Below are 19,368 nucleotides of genomic sequence, written 5' to 3' on the forward strand. Positions count from 1 at the left end.
CATCTCCCCTGCATTACTCAAGCAACCTTAACCAGGACACTCATTAGATCACAGAAACACTAATGCATGAGCCAGCCCTGATGTCATCCTCTCTCCTACGAGAGCAGGCATCGAGGGCGGCCATAATCTGACATTTTCAAACGCCGTCTAACAGTCTACAGAAGAAAAGAGGGCTTGCTCGCTTGCTTGTCCTCTACCGTATGAGTTACTTCAAGCTAAACGCCAAAAACAAAGACCAAGACATGAACAATCTGAATTCACAAGTCAAGAATATGCTCAGATCATTTTTCAAAAGAAATAAGAAATTATATTTTTCTTCAAGAAAATTCAACCTATTTTTTTTCACACACACACACACACACAAAAATCTGATCCAAATACAAAATACCCCAAAAAACTCAAAACATCATTCTCATTACTATATAGCAAAAACAGGTCTTCTAAATGTACATGCAGAGTTGTAAATAAACAGCATGATCTGCATCATCTCTTCAGTCTGGGTCACGGCCTTTAAATGAGGTTTCCTGATGCTAGTACCTGCTAATATGTCATGCCAGTAGGTTTCCAAAATGCTACCATGCCCAGAACCAATGTTGTGTGAATATAAAGCAGGTAACCCAGACAGCATGACCCTTCACTCTAAAGACTTCACCTCTGTAGCTCTGTCAGGACAAGTCTGTGATTAAGGACAGAGTCTGGTTACTGATCAAACCTGATCGGATCTTTACTGACGTGGCCGAATGGCTCAGTTTAATGATTTTTCACAGGGTTGAGTTCTTCAAAGTAAAAAGCGGTCTCCGGATATGCAGAGGTGCAGTCTGGGAGAATGCCAGGGGAATTCTTCTGGGTCACTTTTCCATCTCACTGCCCTGGTTACTAACTGGGTCTCTTCCTGGTTCCTGCATCATGATTGGAAATAAGTGACTGCAATGTCATGCTTTTCTGGAATTTTAGCTACATTACACTTCATCAGGTAGTATTTCATCCCAAAATCAAAGGGGGGAAAATACATTTTTTATATAAGATTTTTGTAATATTATTCATGACATTAAAACTGCTGACAGCAGCCATGGTGTGAACTATCACGACCAGCAGGAATCATCTGGCCTTGATGAACTTTGTTTGGCAATTGTTCATTCTCAAACTGTAACTAGGGGTCAGGGCTCATCACGCAGTGTGTGCGCGCGAGAGTGAGAGCGAGAGCGAGAGAGAGAGAGAGAGCGAGACACATCACAGTGGAGTCAGCTGTCTTAACCGTGGCTTGTGTACTGCAAACACATATTCATCACTATGTCTGTCACGAGACTCTGTTCCCCTTTCGGGCTCTGTCTTTACATTTATTTTGAAAGATGAAGCTCGCGATTATGGTAAGGGGCGCTACATTTCTGACGAGTGCTTGCGGTGTTCGGCCAATCACAATGCACTGGGTCAGCTGGCCAATCAGAGCAGACTGCGCTTGTCGGAAGGAGGGACTTTGTAGAAAACGAAGCGTTTGAGAGAGGCGGGGCATAGAGGACCTACAATAATGTACAGTATTTGAAAAATAATGTGTTTTTTGAACATTAAAGAATGTCAACATATTCTGTTACACCAAATACACAAAATAATAATCTTTAAAAAAGTATCATAGGACCCCTTTAACTAATTTCTGATGTCCAAGTCAATATTAAGGACAACTGTATTGAGTGAGTGGCAGTTGATGATTTGGTCTTCTGCTCACAGAATATGAAAACAATTACAGCTTCTATATCTGATCTGGGCAATGCAAACAAATCATTAAACAGATAATTTCAGATTCTTTGAATGCACTGTCTGCCAAATGCATAAAATGTAAAATGTACAACAACGCCCAAATGTCAAAGTAAAATTTATTTATATAGTGCTTTTCACAATACATACCGTTTCAAAGCAGCGTTACAGAAAATCATGATGTTAATGTTTAGAATATTTTAATATTTTCATGCCGTACAGTTGCATTTCGAAGATTAGAGCTGGGATCTAATATCATTTACAAAATATTCTAATACAGTTTACAGTTTGCAATGATACAAGCAGTTGAGATTTGCTTTTATCGCCCTAGGGCGGCAAGTATACAGCATTCATGTGGATGTATGCATGTTTACAGCATTTACATGCTGTGACCAACTTTAAATAAAGAGCTGGGTGATAATATAGTTTCATTTTTTGCGTTAATGTTTAGAATATTTTAATATTTTCATGCCGTACAGTTGCATTTCGAAGATTATATATATATATATTGTGTAGCAAATGTCAGCTGACTGTTGTTGTTGGTTTTTTTTCATTGCAAATTTTTTTTTACTGTATGTATGCAGGAAAAATAGGGATAACAGGTTTCTAGATTTAGCAAAAATTAAATAATCAATAGGGGTTGACCAGTTTGAGACTAAATGTTGTAGTCACTGATAAATGTATATTAAATCAAAGAAAATATGTGATTGCTACAATAATTTTGGTAGCTGGGTCGAATGGTTAAGCCTGCATGCCGACCAGGTGACAATACTAATATTTTCCATCTGCAAAATGTTCTTTTGACTAATTATTGATTTTATGTTTGATAACATTTTCTGTAGCATACCAATAAAAATATGGGATTTGTGCCTCTTACCCGTTTCATATCTGTAGAAAATGTCAAAACTATAAAGCACTTAACATACAGTAAATCTAATCACACATACAGAATAATGACACTGAATCAACATTTAAGAGACTGTTCCATTTGCATGCATGCCCACAACCCAGCCATAATTACACTTACCTTGAAATCGCTGCAATATTTCCAAGGGTGTAGAATACAGCAAACAAATTAACACCAGCCTTGGGCAAGAAGAGGAGTGCAGTTCCCTGTTTCAGATGTAATAAGGCTTGTTAGTCAATTTTCAAACATTTCTCTGAAACAACCTGACTGTGCTAAAAGAAAACCATTTTGATTAATCCACTATCAAATTCAAAGTTTGTACATGAACAAATTAAGCAGTCCTGCCACCTAGTGGTGTTCCAAAGAATAAGGCTTGTTAGTCAATTTTCAAACATTTCTCTGAAACAACCCGACTGTGCTAAAAGAAAACCATTTTGATTAATCCACTATCAAATTCAAAGTTTGTACATGAACAAATTAAGCAGTCCTGCCACCTAGTGGTGTTCCAAAGCTTTTGGGCTGCATAAAAAGGCCCCAAATAGTGTTTGGAATGTAATCACATTTTAAACTGTATGAATGTTGTTGCATGCGATAACAAAAATATCACATTCATAAAGTGGTATGCTAAATGAAGCTAGAGCTTTTATTACAACTAACTTGTTTAACCATGTTTGCATGCAGTGGCCAGTCCAGAAACTGGTGTCAATGTGATTTTTTGTGGATTTCTGATTCACACAGACATTATAGTTAAAAAAAAAATCCTCCCTGGTATTATGTACAGCAGTCTGCATGCGTAGTTTATGGTTGCTGCTGTAAGTGTTATCAGTAATGTGTTGTCACACCAACTGAAAGCAATTGGCAGGGCGAAGAAGTACAGGGTGGCACCCAATTCACCCATCTGTGACCATGGTTTCACATGTGTTGCACTGTGTAACACAATGTAACTTTTGTCAATTATTGTCAAACATCAAATTGGAGGAAACATTTTGGTCATTTCTTATAATTATAATAACAACATAAGAAAGTTCACAGTCCCAAACCCTTCACTACTGACCGTCATAAGCTGTTACATGAAAGGTAGTAGACAGGGAAAACATGAGTTATACTTTAAAAGGAATAGTCCACTTCAGTAAAATTCTGGGATCATTTACTTCATTTCCAGCGTTATCGTTGACATAATTGCACAGATACTATTTAAACTGAGCTGGATGTTGACATCACTGAATTCAATGATGAACTGTCTTTAACTGAAAAATGAGTGTTTACTATTGTCATTTTGCATTATTGACACTATTTTCCTAATTAATGCTGTTCAGTTGCTTTGTCACAATCTGTATTGTTAAAAGCGCTATATAAATAAAGGTGACTTGACTTGACTTATAATTGAGGGGTACTTGTCTCCCTCAATGTCTATGGTAGTTACAGCTCTGGGGTTAACTATTCCTTAAAGAGTAACGTAACAACAAATGACTATGAGTCTTAGAAATCAACTAGGCCAGTGTGGCTGCAAATTGTTGGACAGATAAAACCTTAATGGGGAAATAATGAGGAAAGTTAACTCACAAGTATTGAGCACAGGACTCCTCCAGCGAAACAAATGACAAACCACTTCACCCGTGTGCCGAAACTGAGTGTTGTGCCGTCCATGATCTATAAGAGAAGAATCACAGGATGTCACATGGTTCATAATGCCCCCCGAACAAAGACCAAGAGTTCATGCTTTTTTAGCTTGCTTATGACTGCTTCTGATTCATTAAAATACCTCTGATTTATATATGCACAGACCCACAGGAAGAAAATGCACTATTGTTCTTGCTTTTCCCTATAAAACGTCACATGACGACCATGCATGCATCACATCATAAACTGTTAAGATTAACAGAATGGTCAGTACTTTAGAGAGGAATAAATGTGTATATAACTAAAAAAAACACACATCACAGCCGCACTGTAGAGCTCAAGGTATGATTTTTAAGTATGATGAATCTTAAAGGGGTCATATGATGTTGCTAAAAAGAACATTATTTTGTGTATTTGGTGTAATGAAATGTGTTTATGCGGTTTAAAGTAAAAAAAAAAAAAAACACATTATTTTCCACATCCTGTACATTATTGTTTCTCCTCTATGCCCCGCCTTTCTGAAACGGGTTAAACTGTTCTGGAACAGTGTTGTAAATACCACTGATTTGTAGTCGTATCCTCTTTTGGAAGACCAAACAAAGTAGTTTTGCTTTCACAATGAAAAACACAGCGGCCTAGTGTGAGGGGAAGCCCCGGCTTGGCGTGCACTGAGGCCGGGCTAGCGTGAGCTGAGGCGGCGGGGTCGAGAACAGCGCGGCCGGCGGATCAGACGAAACAGCTGCAACCACATGTGACGGACCCCGGGCTGGACTCCGCTTCGTCCACGGTGAAAGTTGATGTATTCCCTCAGCGACCAGCACAGATCAGCTCTAGGCATGACGAAGCGGATATCGTCCTCTTTTGGAAGACCAAACAAAGTAGTTTCGCTTTCACAACCAAGCACACAGCGTCTTCAGGACATGGCGGCAGCAACAATACTACAGCGAGAAAAAAAGTTATGCCTTCTTTCTTTGCGTGAACATTTGGGCGGCGTTATGCAAATCTTCCCACATAGTGAGGTAGACATGTGGGGGGGGTGTTAGAACGAGCCATTTTAGGGGGATGTGGCTGACTCTTAACTTTTATAAAGAATATCTCTTTGGATTTGAGACTTTAGTCTTTGCAACTTTACAGATCTTCTTTATGCACCAAGAGCTTGTAACACTCCAAAGAGAAAGGAAAACTTGAAATCGCATCATATGACCCCTTTAAATGGATCAAATAAACTGTGATACCTCATAATATTAACCTTACTGCATGTAAAACATTTAATGTTACTTTAAATGGAAAAACAAGTAAGGTCTGCAACAGTGTTTCAAGCCCAGTTTCAGACTTTTCAGATTGGCTTGCAGAAACTAAACAACATCAGGAGGTCATGACCTTACCTCACGTGATCCTTCCCCTCAGGAAGCATGTAAAATCAGCAATGTTAACAAATATCATTATCACATGATTATTTGCAAACAAACAGAAGACAGACTAGATCGAATATCAGTACGGTTCAAAATAGAGCAACACTACACTGACTAAAAAATACCATGGTAATACTATGGTTTGTGATATGTTGTTGTTGTTGTTGTTGTTGTTATTATTTAAAAGTAACACTGTCATGATGGTAATAACATACTAGCATAGTATTCTTTAAAGGACACTGGAGTACCACGCTGTATAAATATGGTATTCTTCTATTACCATGGCATTAACATCTGCTGTATCATAGCACTTTTGTAAAAATCAAAAGTAAGTTAAAATACCACCACTGTGAATTTACAGTACTTCATAAACTCCACAGGGCCTGTCAATTACAGACGAAGACACACTGCAAATAAACACAGGTTCTCCTTATATACCTGTGCTGTAAGTCCCACTTCTTCATTCTCCTCTCCTCCACTTAATACACGACGCAACTTGTCCATCGTTGCTCGGCAGGTGAAACAGTGCTCCGGTGAAATGATTCAACACTTCCTCGAAGTTCAGCATGGACACACAAACCAGACGCTACTTTTCCCCACCCGTGTTCCGATAAGCCCCGCCCTTCATCTCACCGCTGAACGCAATGGTTGGGCGTACGAACATGAGTGACCCCTAAACTGACCAATCACAGACGGCTTTAAAACTCGATAGCCAATCCTGACGTAGGCATTGCGAAAATGCAGATGTGACGTGATACTGTTTTTAAAGTAACGGTCAAATTCTGACGCATTCATTTTTGCACTTTTATGTATCGATAATAATTAAATTCACATGCAAATCCAGAATATTTGTTTTCTGTTCTTATTTTTATAATTGCTTTTTTGTTGGAATATAGTCATGTCTCGCTTCCCTGTTTCTGTATGTTTCTACAAGTTTTGTAATAATAATAATAAAAAATAATAAAATTCTGACGCACAAAGACGTGCTAGTTATGAAGGGTAGTCTGGCTGCAGACATAGCCTGCGTCCCAATGTGCACGCTATCCATGCTAAATTCTATGTGATATTAGTCATTTTCAATTCTATTTAGGGCAGATAGGGTGGATGCACATTGGGATGCACGTGCATGTCTGCAGCCAGACCCTCTTGATTGCTCTTATATATTCTTTATATGAGAGACGCATCCCAAATCCCTATTTTTGCAAAGGAGTATTTGTGACCCTTTACCACAAAACCAGACATAAGGGTCAATTTTTCGAAACTGAGATGTATACATCATCTAAAAACTGAATAAATAAGCTTTCCACTGATGTATGGTCTGTTAGGATAGGACAATATTTGGCTGAGATATATATGAACATCTGGAATCTGAGGGTGCCAAAAAAACAAAAAAAAAACAATTCCAAATACTGAAGAATTAACTTTAAAGCTGTCCAAATGAAGTCCTTAGCAATGCATATTACGAATCAACAATTAAGTTTGAATATATTTACAAAATATCTTCACGGAACATGATCTTTACTTAACATCCTTATGATTTTTGGCATAAAAGAAAAATCGATCATTTTGACCCATGCAATGTATTTTTTGGCTATTGCTACAAATATACCCGTGCTACTGGTTTTGTGGTCCACATTTAGTAATTAAATATAAATCCACTTGAAAACGTCCTTTCCAGGACACTGTTATGAATATGTGAATGCTCTTATTTATTTCACCCTATCAATTCCAAGAACTGACACGGTCCACAATTCATTACCACACATAATAACACTGAGACCAGTTTGATCACATTTTTTTATGTTGTTTATTTATAAATTGTTGGTATACAAGCCAACACAAGGCATAAAAGTATCATTTCTTTTCTAGCAAGGACAGATCCTAATGCTATTGCTGCTTGGCAGGGTAGTACACCTGATGTACAGCATTAACGTAAGCTAGTAGAAGCACTGATGCGCTGACATATACCTGCTTTGGGGTATTGTTAAAACAGAAGGGGGGGCAACAATCAGCATCAACAGCAACTCAAATTTAAAGCTTTTCACGTGTAAAAAATAAGCCACACCAGCAAAAGATAAAGTTTGGCTGAAGGTCCTCAAACAGCCCAGAATGTGTTTCTCTGCATATCAGAGCTTCATTTAGGAAAAGGTGTTGATCATATTCATACAAAAATACTGGACTGTCACTTTATCATACAAAATTAAGGTTATTTTCATCTGTACTGCTATCATTAATCTTTCAGAGGCCGCTACAAATTGTGTATGGCATGCAAACATAATTTCTGAATATCCTTATGTAAGTTTCACAGAGCAGAGTGCTGTGTGTGGAAAACAGATTTCCTAATACACTGTCATGAGCTAACGCATATAGGCAAGTTGTGACATTTAATGGGAGAATGATGTAACATTGGTAAAGTTTAACATAAACTAATAGAAGATTGTGATTGATAACTATAGGTGTAATAGCAATGACCTCGGTACATAAATCATGTCTTGAGTTTTCAAGATTGTTGATCTAAAGACTTTACAATAGATTTTGGTAGTCTAGTTCAAACTGTATTTTCACATTTTCTTTTTTTTTTTTTTTTACATTTCCATGAAAGTGAAAATGCATGCACATGTTTATATTCGAAATGTTTTATTTCTTTATCATCATTCAGTCAATCTAGTGTAAAAGTGTGGCACTTGTTTATAGGTTTCATGTTTATGCATAAAGGTCACTTTAAAAATAAATAGATAAAAAAGGTAGCGGATATCTTCAATAAACGTTCATATTTAAACAATTAAACAGAAACAGAAATAAACATGCATATTAACAAAAATATTTATAATAAATAAATAAATAAAACCAGTGTGGTGCAAATACGCAATATGAAAAAATTAAATAAAATAGAAACATTACAATTAAAAACAGCTGTTTTCAATAGTCTCAGCATTACATAAGACCAATAAAATCACCAAAAAAGATCAACTAAAAAAAGTAAAACTGGGACATTACAGAAGGTTACAAAAACAACATCAACGATGTTCCTTGTGCTTTCATTAGCATGTTAGAACCATTTGTTTGTCATAAAAATGCATCCTGTACATGGCATGCATGTTCAAAAGATGCTAATAATGCTGGCACATAGCTAAAGGTGCAGCACTGTCACCATGATAGACCAAAGCATCTTCTAAATGGCTTTAATTGAAGTGTCTGCAGCAAGTAGTAGCAACTGTAATGAACGACTGGGTTTCTGTCCGCCTGCACACAGTTTGGGAATGATAACTGTGATCTTTGTTATGCACCGTTAAAACGACACACTTCATGATGCTACACTCCTGAAGTCCACAGGGGAAATTGTTTATGTTGATGATTTAAGCTTTCTATTCATTAAAGAATCCTAAAAAAAAAAGTATCACGGTTTTCACAAAAAAATATGAAGCAGCTGTTCTTAACATTGACAATAGTGAGATTTTTTTTTTTAATGATATTATGATATTGAATGATTTCTGAAGAATTATGTTATACTGATGCCTGAAATAATGACTGTTGAAAATGTAGCTTTGCATCACAGGAATAAATTACATTTTAAAATATATTCAAATAGAAAATGCTTGTTTTCAGTTTTAATGTTTTACAATATTCACAGTTTTTCCACTGTATTTTGATTTAGTAAAGGTAGCCTTAGTGAGCATTAAAAAATGTCATTTGAAAACATCACAATTTTTGTGAATGGTACTGTATGTACTTAAATAAATAAAAATTTTATTGAATTAAACAGCAAAAAGATGTTAACAACCATACTGAATATTGTCAAAAGGCAGAAATATTTGGAAAAATGTTTTTTTGGTTTAAGGGCTATATACTGTATTGGCCAGACCTAATCCCAACAAGCAAAAATCTGAGGGAAGCTGACCTTGGCTGCATCAGACACCGTGTCCCAGTTGCCTCCTGACAGGGCAAATTTCCCACTGCCAATGCGAGCCAAGATCTCTTCTGGTGTGTCGTCAGGGCCGTTAGCGAAGGGCGTGAAACTGTGGGACAGAACAAGAGCTGAGTGTGTGAAAGAACTTGTGAATGCGAGAAATAAAAGAGGTATTATTTTTGTAATACCCCCATTTCCACTGTGTTATTTTTAGCGTACAAATATGGCTAGGTCAGAAGAGTGAGATGATTTTATTTTTTTTTTTTTCAAATGTTCTGATTACACAGAGGTTTAAAGCTCAATCCATAGTCAGGAACATTAAATTGAGAGAGCTGCTTGGATTCTGATAGCTCTGGCATTGTGTTCAGTACAATTACTCTGTGACTTGACCCGGCTTATGTACCTAGTAATCCCCTCCACCCTGCTCTAGAAATTAGTCCCTCATCTGGGCAATGGGAGAAAGGATGTGCTACATAGCATTCTGATTTGTTTGTTTTGACAGGTCATTCGTAATGTCATAGAAAATGAAGACAGGACTCTTGGGTCATGTGGGCAGATTGATGGCAGAAACAGTGCATACCTAGATGAATACTGTCAGTTCATTTAAAGCAACAAATAGAATCTGTTCATACTGAGATTAAGAAAAAAACATTGCAGCATGGTTGCATGGTGACACATGAATTAGATCCATCAGGATTTTTTTCTTATGTGCGAGTGGCGACTGGTTGCTTGTTTAGTTATGTATTTTATATTTTACCTTTGCAGTTTAAGTAAAGTATTTTTTTAAATGGTATTTATTTATTTATTTGATGGCAAAGCTGAATTTTCAGTGGCCATTACTCCAGTTTTCAATGTCATGTGTTCCTTCAGAAATCATTCTTATATGCTGAAATTTAAAAAACGAAGAGAAGTAAAGTCTTTATGGTCTCTTTTGTTAAATTGAATGCATCCTTCCAGAATAAAAGTATTGTATTGCTGTATTAAAAATCAATCAATCAATCAATACTTAAATCCTACTGATCTCAAACTTTTGAATGGTAGTGTATATGTAATATGAAACATCAACTTACCCTGCCAGCATGGTGTACAGTAAGATTCCCAGGCTCCAGATATCGCAGGCAGCATCATATCCCTGTTTCTTCAGGACCTGAATGAATCACAGGTGTGAACATTTATTATAAGACTTAGGGCCAGTTTAACTAACAGCTTGCGCCAGCGCAAACCGTCTTTTGCTGTTAAAATAGTACTGTCAGGTTTTACTAAAGACGCGCAGTGAAGAATTAATGCTGAAAAGGCGTGGACCGTTATTTTTGCACCTGACCTTATTGAATATGCATTTGTAGGAGTTTCCCTTTCAGAAGCAAAAGTTATGGGAGGAGAGTATTAAAATGAATCACGCAACGCGTTTTACTAACACTTGCGCTCGACAAATTACTGGCATTTGCGCCATTATTTAACGCCAAAAAAAAGCATGTCTTAAACTATTTTGCACTTGAAATGGCTGCAATTATTGTTGCTAGGAGGAGCGCGTGGTAGAAGGGAGAGGATTTTTTCCACAAGTATTAATTTATTTTGAATGCCAGAAGAACACATTATCTGAACATATCATTTGCCAAGCCATGTTATTTTTAATTTGCTTCAGGAAATAAAAGACGACTTGGAACCCTCAACTAGGAGTCACGCAATACCAGCTCCACCAAAACTTCTAGCAAACCTTCATTTTTTGGCTTCAGGTTCTTTTCAATGTACTGTGGCTTCTTTATTTGTTTATTCTTTATTTGTGACTATGCTAATTTGCGCTGCACTTGGTATATTGTGTTGGTCGATATGTAAATGAGATGTTGCGTCTGTGTTCTTTAATTTGCGCGTTATTAGTAAATCACCCGCAGAAATTTCCACACCCATCGGTGCTGTTTTGCAATTGTGCACTCGTGCTAATTTGCCCTGCTTAGTAAAACTGGCCCTTAGTTTTAACCGGGTGTGCCTCACACGTCCTGAAAAGTGAAGCTGCGGGGTCTTTAATCGCCCCCTGGTGGCTGTCTGCAGTACAGGTCATAAACCCCGCCCTCTCCATGTAAACGAATGGGACTTGAGTCAAAATAAAAAAATAAATGACACTTCCAATACAATTTTCCGAAAGATGGTTTTGGTCATTAAAGGTAGTTGTTATCACGCTGATATATGTTCAATTGTTCGTTTCTGTGATAAGTTTGATTTTACCTAGTAATTTGATGCTATAAAAATGGGGCGTGTTGTTATGCTTGATTGGGTCTGCGGGAGTTTGATTCCGCGGCTCCACCTCGCAACTCTACTGCGCAGACTCTGGCACCAAACAAATCTCTACTGCGCAGACTCTGGCACCAAATGAATCTCTTCTGCGCAGACTCTGGCACCAAACGAATCTCTACTGCACAGACTCTGGCACCAAATGAATCTTTACTGCGCAGACTTGGGCTCCAAATGGCGTAATTTACTCAAGATGGCAGCGGCCATACTGAGATGCTTTGGCTTCACTTTTTTATAGTGGAAGGAATAGGAGACGCGTCGTCCATCTTTTTTTACAGTCTATGGTTTTAACCCTTAGTTCTAATTCTGATTGGATGAGTTGCATTTAAAGATTTAAACTTTTGATAAAACAAGCAATATAGTTTGGTTATCTTTAAGTAGACTTTTAAACAGCATTAATTTTTAGGAGCAATTGTTATTTTAAATAATTTTACATTTGTATGACATGTTTTACAAACGAGATGAATAAATCATAACACTGAACAGAAAAGAAAATGTATCTAAAAGTACCTCAGGGGCCACAAAGTTTGCAGTGTAGCACGGTGTCATGAGCAGACCATTTTCAGCCCTTAACTGTTTGGCAAACCCAAAATCACATATTCTAATGGACTCTGGGTCGCCTGTTTCATCGACATACAGCATGTTACTGGGCTTCAAGTCTCGATGCACAACCTGGACACAGATGAAGAAGCAATTCAGTTCACAAAGTGACTAAAATCTGTGTAATTTGCTGTATTAGAACGTTATGGCACTTCTATCATCAGTAGCAACCAAACAAGTAAGTATTGTCTGTAGCGTCCCCACTGTGACCACATGCAAACTGACCCCCTGTGAATGCAGATACTCCACAGTCTTGGTAATGGTGCAGAGCACAGCTGAGGCCTCGCGCTCTGAGAAGCACTTCTGCCGCAGGATCCTGTCCAGCAGCTCTCCTCCTCTCATCAGCTCCATCACCAGATACACGAACTTGCCGTCGTCATAGACCTGCAGCACACAGCACAGTACAGCTCAGCTCACTCTCTCCATCACACTGCTGTGATGCAGCTTTCAATCACAGACATCAGCAGACCAGAGGGAGCCCAGGAGGCTTTACGCAACCAGAAGACAACTTGTGAAACTGGATCAACAGTAATGCAGGTTAACATGATAAGACAGCTGAGATAAAGGCCTTAAAAACATTAAAGGGGTCCTATTATGCTCTTTTACAAAGTCTTGATTTTGTTTTGGAGGTGTACTAGAACAGGCTTTCATACTAGGTTGTTCGAAAAACACATTATTTTCCACATATTTTACATGATTACAAAACCCTTTCTCCCCAGTCTGGCATGAATGGCTCGAATAGTTCCTGTATCAAATGAAGGCCCGCCTTCTGAAATACGAAATGTGCTGTGATTGGTTAGCTGGGCCAGTGTGTGTTGTGATTGGTTAGCTGGGCCAGTGGGTGCTGTGATTGGTTAGCTGGGCCAGTGTGTGCTGTGATTGGTTAGCTGGGCCAGTGAGTGTTGTGATTGGTTAGCTGGGTCAGTGTGTGTTGTGATTGGTTAGCTGGGCCAGTGGGTGCTGTGATTGGTTAGCTGGGCCAGTGTGTGCTGTGATTGGTTAGCTGGGCCAGTGAGTGTTGTGATTGGTTAGCTGGGTCAGTGTGTGTTGTGATTGGTTAGCTGGGCCAGTGGGTGCTGTGATTGGTTAGCTGGGCCAGTGTGTGCTGTGATTGGTTAGCTGGGCCAGTGAGTGTTGTGATTGGTTAGCTGGGTCAGTGTGTGTTGTGATTGGTTAGCTGGGCCAGTGGGTGCTGTGATTGGTTAGCTGGGCCAGTGTGTGCTGTGATTGGTTAGCTGGGCCAGTGAGTGTTGTGATTGGTTAGCTGGGTCAGTGTGTGTTGTGATTGGTTAGCTGGGCCAGTGGGTGCTGTGATTGGTTAGCTGGGCCAGTGTGTGCTGTGATTGGTTAGCTGGGCCAGTGAGTGTTGTGATTGGCACCACTCGGCGGTCGGCGCCTGGTCGGGAAATGTCATGCCCCTTACCATAGCCGCTTGCGAGCTTCAGTGTAAATATTGCATCAAAATCAAATAAATTAGAGTGCGATTTAAACTTGGATGATTGTAACCACTCTAAGTTCATCAGCCTTGGGAAAGCTAGCGTGTCGCCGACATAGTGATAACACTCGCTGTCTTCTCTAGTGCAGCTCAACCAGGTCTCGTCCCATTCGTCGGTATTTGTGATATCACAAATCCCGGAAAATATGCGTTGTAGTCCAAACGAGTCGTTCATTGTAGTTTTTGAAAACTCCTTTTTTCGATCCAAGAATTTAAAATGGAATTGACTACAACACACAGGAAGTTAAACTGGAATGACAGGAAGGGAATTTGAAACTGAATTTGAGGAATTTTAACACACAACAGAACAGTTTCATTAGATCATTAGCTATCAGTGCAAATTTTTGTCTTTTCCATTACAAATATCTAAACATTCCTACCTAATGCATCAAGATACATTTACTTGAGAAGCAAAAAAGTTTTGCTTAAAGCAAGAAAACAATATCTGCAGATTTTTTTCTTGTTTTAAGCAAAAACTAACAAAATATTGATTAATATTTTCGTAAAACTAGTCATTTTGCTTCTGAAGTAGATTCAAGAATGTTTAGATATTTGTACTAGAAAACTAGTAAAAAAATACTAAGTAAGAAAATCATTTTAATTTGGACTATGTCTATTTATTCCCTGATATGAAGAATACTTTTTTTACTTACTTTTTTTTTTGATTAGGCATTTCTCTAAGCTAAGTTTTGTCCAAGCTACTCACAACAAATTCAGACTTAACTTCATCAAAATGAATACTAACTTCTTCTGACTATAATATATTAAGCAAATTAAAGCATTCTAGGAAATTGTCTCTTACTATAGTTCATAAAATTTAAGTTTTAATAAACATATGTATGGGTGAAATATAAATGTATTATTGAAAACTACACTTTATGAAATTGTAAATAGGAAACCTCTATTAACTAATTTAACAATTTTATCTTCAAAATAAAATAACAGATATTTTCTGCCTATTTATACAGAAAAGTTACGAATAGTTAAAATCCATGAATACAGTTTTGTGTTCATAACTCTAAATACAGAACACAAAATCATGGGCACAGATTAAATAGTCAAAATTTGCATGGCCTAGTAAGGGGTTTCCATTGAACTAAAGTAGCATTTCTTTCAAAGTGTGACTCACATCCTTCAGAGTAATGATGTTTGGGTGCTGGCCGTATCGCAGAAGAATCTCGATCTCTTCAGACGGGTCCTTCTTGGCTCTGTCAATGATCTGAAATGAAGTGGGCTGGTCACAGCGTTGTCTGATAAAGCCTCGACTGACACTGAGTGATGCTGTCCTCTACGGCAGTTCATCAAAATGCTCATATGAAACCGCCAGTACCTCTGCTGTTCACTAAAATAACACTGTGTTTTGTCACACAAAGAGCATTTAATGGAACCTAGTGCTTTCAAAGATTAGATTTCATACTTACTTTGACAGCATACTCCACACTGGTGATTCTGTGGACACAACGTTTGCAGACCGAATACGCTCCAATGCCGATATCCTCCTTCAACTCATAGCCGTCAGTGAAATGAATGCTGTTGCCATGAAGTTGCTGCAATAAAATGTATGCATGAATATACTGATCATCTATTGGATATTATGAGTGGTAAAATGACAACATTACTTCAACTATGGACATATTCCACTAACTTTCCATTAACAGTCTTCATTTTGAATAGTTGTATCATTTATTGTAATCTAATGCAGTGGCATTCGTACATTTTGAAGAGTGGATTCAGTGTCTACTGTAGAAGATGATTTAACCCCAAGCATCTTACAGCACACTCACTGCCCTGACTGTCCTCCAGGAGCAGGCCCGGATTGGCTAATCGGGGGCACTGGGAGGATTCCCGGTGGGTCGGTCTGTTTTTTGGCCGCTAGGGCCAGTGTGTTGTCATGCCACTGGGTTGAAATATGCTGTCCCTAGGCTGCCTGCACTCCCAGCAGGCCCACTCTTTTTATTTATTATTTTCTCACAGCCCATCAGATCAGTTTGGGCGAATGCAACTTATTGATCATGAGCCGAACATTTAGCAAGGAAAACATTCAATCTACCTAAAGGAAGACGTATTTCATTGTTAGTAATGTAAATACATAAAAAAAAACTTTGTGTATTCTTAAACTTGGACCTCATTATATTGACATACAAATCGAAGCACCAGAAGCAGCCCACACTCTCCAAGTTTTCTTTCATTGAAAAGTATGCATTTTCATTTATTCACAGGCTATATGGTTGAAATAATATTTTAATTCAAAACTTTAAGTGCCTATATTGTAAAAAATGCTTAAAAATATGCTTTATTGACTGATGTTTCATATACCTTCAGTTGTTATGCTTTCAAATTTAATGCCATTTCTAATTTCACAGTATTTTCACCTAAATTAGCCTACTACACTTGTTGTTGTCAGTCCTGTGTCTTGTGTTCCATGACTCAGTTTTCCCTCATGTGCAATTATGTTTATTGCTCCCAGGTGTTTCTCGTCATCCCCTCACTTTGTCATGTGTATTTAAAGTGTTTCCTTTGTGTATCCTAGTGTGTGTTCCTAGTTCCATTGGATGTTCATTAAAGTCTCCTTGTTTGAAGTCTACTCCACGTTCCTTGCTCATCACAGTAGCGGTAACGTGACAGAATACCGGACCAGCAAACATGGATGAATGAGCCATGTTCATCGCTCACGCAGTCGTGCTGCTCACCTATGCGAGGGTAGTCGTGCTGCTCGCCCTTGCCAGCTCCCTCGATGGAGAGACCCTTGTGACGCTGTTCCGGCTCGGGATCACTTACCATCAGCCAACGGAACTCCCAGACACCACCAACCTCGATTGGAAGGAGGCGGTCATCCGGTGTCTGGAGAGTCTCCGATCCCGATCCGGAATCCCGCTGCTCACTGTACCACAGTCAAGCCTGCCGGCCGCTCCATTGTCAAGCCCGCCGGCCGCTCCGTTGTCAAGTCCGCCGGCCGCGCCGTTCACCCTTAATCAAAGGAGGAGGGTGAGGAGGAAAAGACTGTTCTCAGCCCTCATCCTCGCCCCTGAGCCAGCTCCAGTGTCGGCTCCAGCCCCTGAGTCAGTTCCAGTGTCGGCTCGAGCCCCTGAGTCAGCTCCAGTGTCGCTCCAGTCCCAGAGTTTAGCCCAATGAGGGCTTCTGTCCCCGAGTTTATCCCAGAGAGGGCTCCCGTCCCCGAGTTTAGCCTAGATAGGGTTCCTGTCCCTGAGTTTAGCCCAGAGAGGGTTCCAGTTTCCACGTCCAGCCTAATGAGGTCTCCAGTTCCCGAGTCAGGCCCACGGAGGGCCTTAGCGATTGATATTTTCCCCAAGTATTTTTGTTTGGGTATAGGTCTGCTCCGCCATGGCTTAATTACCATGGTGGAAACTGTTTAGTCATGCTCTAGCAGCCATTTAGACCACCCTAGAAACCATTTGATAAATGGTATGGGTTCGTCCATAGTGGCCGGGCCGAGTGGCGAGGCCACGGAGGCCGTCCGGCCATGGCCTCCACAGTTCCCTACTCCGCCATGGCCTCCTGAACTGCCTGCTCCGCCATGGCTTCCCAGTCTGCCTGCTCCACCATGGCGCCCCGAGCTCCCTGTTCCGCCATGACCTCCTGAACTGTCTGCTCCGCCATGGCTCCCTGAGCTCTCTGTTCCTCCATGGCACCCCGAACTGCCTGATCCACCATGGCTTCCTAGTCTGCCTGCTCCGCCATGGTGCCCCGAACTGCCTGATCCACCAAAGGTCCCGGAATGGGTACCGCTCTGGAGGCCTGCCGTCCCGTGTCTGTCCTGAGGGGCCTCCATAGCGCCCACCCCCTCTCCCCGTTGGATGTTGTGGGGTGCATGGATGCGCCTTCCGGGAGGGGGGGTAATGTCAGTCCTGTGTCTTGAGTTTTGCTCCCCACGTATTCCATGTCCCAGTTTTCCCTCATGTGCAATTATGTTTATTGCTCCCAGGTGTTTCTCGTCATCCCCTCGTCATGTCATGTGTATTTAAAGTGTTTTCTGTTCTGAGTTCTTCGTCCGGTATTGAATATCGTCATTCCCCGCTACGTGTGTGTTCCTAGTTGCCTTTCAGTCAGTCACTCTCGACGTCACGTCGGATGACCGACGAAATTGGGATTGTTGTCAGTCCTGTGTCTTGTGTTCCATGACTCAGTTTTCCCTCATGTGCAATTATGTTTATTGCTCCCAGGTGTTTCTCGTCATCCCCTCGTCATGTCATGTGTATTTAAAGTGTTTTCTGTTCTGAGTTCTTCGTCCGGTATTGAATATCGTCATTCCCCGCTACGTGTGTGTTCCTAGTTGCCTTTCAGTCAGTCACTCTCGACGTCACGTCGGATGACCGACGAAATTGGGATTGTTGTCAGTCCTGTGTCTTGTGTTCCATGACTCAGTTTTCCCTCATGTGCAATTATGTTTATTGCTCCCAGGTGTTTCTCGTCATCCCCTCGTCATGTCATGTGTATTTAAAGTGTTTTCTGTTCTGAGTTCTTCGTCCGGTATTGAATATCGTCATTCCCCGCTACGTGTGTGTTCCTAGTTGCCTTTCAGTCAGTCACTCTCGACGTCACGTCGGATGACCGACGAAATTGGGATTGTTGTCAGTCCTGTGTCTTGTGTTCCATGACTCAGTTTTCCCTCATGTGCAATTATGTTTATTGCTCCCAGGTGTTTCTCGTCATCCCCTCGTCATGTCATGTGTATTTAAAGCCGTTGCTCCCCTCACGGGCCTGTAGGCACTCGTCGGCCTTGATCGGCAGTGCTTATATGGCCTGTGGAGAAGCTGCGTCCGCCTTACACGCTTCGGCGTTATTGCAAGTGCACCAGGCTAAGGCACTGGGGGACTTGCACGAGGGTGGCTACGAGCGACGAAGGTTACGGCGCGGTTTCTGGGTCGTGCGATGTCCACTATGGTGGTCCAGGAGTGCCATCTCTGGCTGTGTCTGGCCGACATGCGTGAGACGGACAAGACAAGATTCTTGAACGCCCCCGTGTCCCAGACCGGCCTTTTCGGCGACACAGTGGAGAACTTCGCCCAGCAGTTCTCCGCTGCCCAAAAGCAGACTGAGGCCATCAGGTACATTCTGCCCCGGCGTGCAGCTGCTGCCTCCACCCGGCCGCCGGTGGCAGCACCTCAGCCCGCTCGTCGCCCACGCAGCGGTACCCAAATACTCGACAAAAGAGCAATTTCTTCTATTGGGCGGATCGGGAGGACGAACCAACGGACTACCCACGCACCCTCTGCTCAAATGCAGGTCAGAGTTACACACACCCAGACCCTGCCTCGGACCGGCCTCGGCTGGGTCCCTGCGTTCTTCCGCGCTGCCCCACTGCGGGTACACCTGTAGTTCCGTTGACGCCACTTACACGGTGTCTGGGAGCCTGGCTAGAGCTACCCAGCCC

The 19,368-nt window shown here is 40.6% G+C and overlaps 2 protein-coding genes across 4 annotated transcripts in view; both read right to left on the reverse strand.

The window, feature by feature from the left end:
• Positions 1 to 6,324, reverse strand: part of sft2d1 (SFT2 domain containing 1) — a 29,212-nt gene extending 22,888 nt beyond the window's left edge. The window contains exons 1-4 of one of the 2 annotated variants that reach the window (XM_016258431.1): positions 6,127 to 6,147; positions 5,662 to 5,697; positions 4,220 to 4,306; positions 2,777 to 2,862 (exon numbers count right to left, since the gene is read on the reverse strand). In XM_016258431.1, the coding sequence (XP_016113917.1) occupies positions 2,777 to 2,862; positions 4,220 to 4,303 (170 nt within the window). In that variant the 5' untranslated portion in view covers positions 4,304 to 4,306; positions 5,662 to 5,697; positions 6,127 to 6,147. Of the gene's footprint in view, positions 1 to 2,776; positions 2,863 to 4,219; positions 4,307 to 5,661; positions 5,698 to 6,126 lie in introns of both variants that reach the window. The other variant, XM_016258430.1, reaches the window with a different exon arrangement.
• A 3,207-nt stretch (positions 6,325 to 9,531) lies between these two features.
• rps6ka2 (ribosomal protein S6 kinase, polypeptide 2) overlaps positions 9,532 to 19,368 on the reverse strand; it is a 64,316-nt gene continuing 54,479 nt past the window's right edge. For both annotated transcript variants that reach the window (XM_016258429.1, XM_016258428.1), the window contains 6 exons: positions 15,398 to 15,523; positions 15,106 to 15,195; positions 12,707 to 12,865; positions 12,392 to 12,553; positions 10,666 to 10,742; positions 9,532 to 9,704 (listed from right to left, as the gene is read on the reverse strand). In XM_016258429.1, the coding sequence (XP_016113915.1) occupies positions 9,551 to 9,704; positions 10,666 to 10,742; positions 12,392 to 12,553; positions 12,707 to 12,865; positions 15,106 to 15,195; positions 15,398 to 15,523 (768 nt within the window). In that variant the 3' untranslated portion in view covers positions 9,532 to 9,550. The remainder of the gene's footprint in view (positions 9,705 to 10,665; positions 10,743 to 12,391; positions 12,554 to 12,706; positions 12,866 to 15,105; positions 15,196 to 15,397; positions 15,524 to 19,368) is intronic.

Source organism: Sinocyclocheilus grahami, unplaced genomic scaffold, assembly GCF_001515645.1.
Source record: "Sinocyclocheilus grahami isolate Dianchi unplaced genomic scaffold, SAMN03320097.WGS_v1.1 scaffold1683.1, whole genome shotgun sequence".
Lineage (NCBI taxonomy): Eukaryota > Metazoa > Chordata > Actinopteri > Cypriniformes > Cyprinidae > Sinocyclocheilus > Sinocyclocheilus grahami.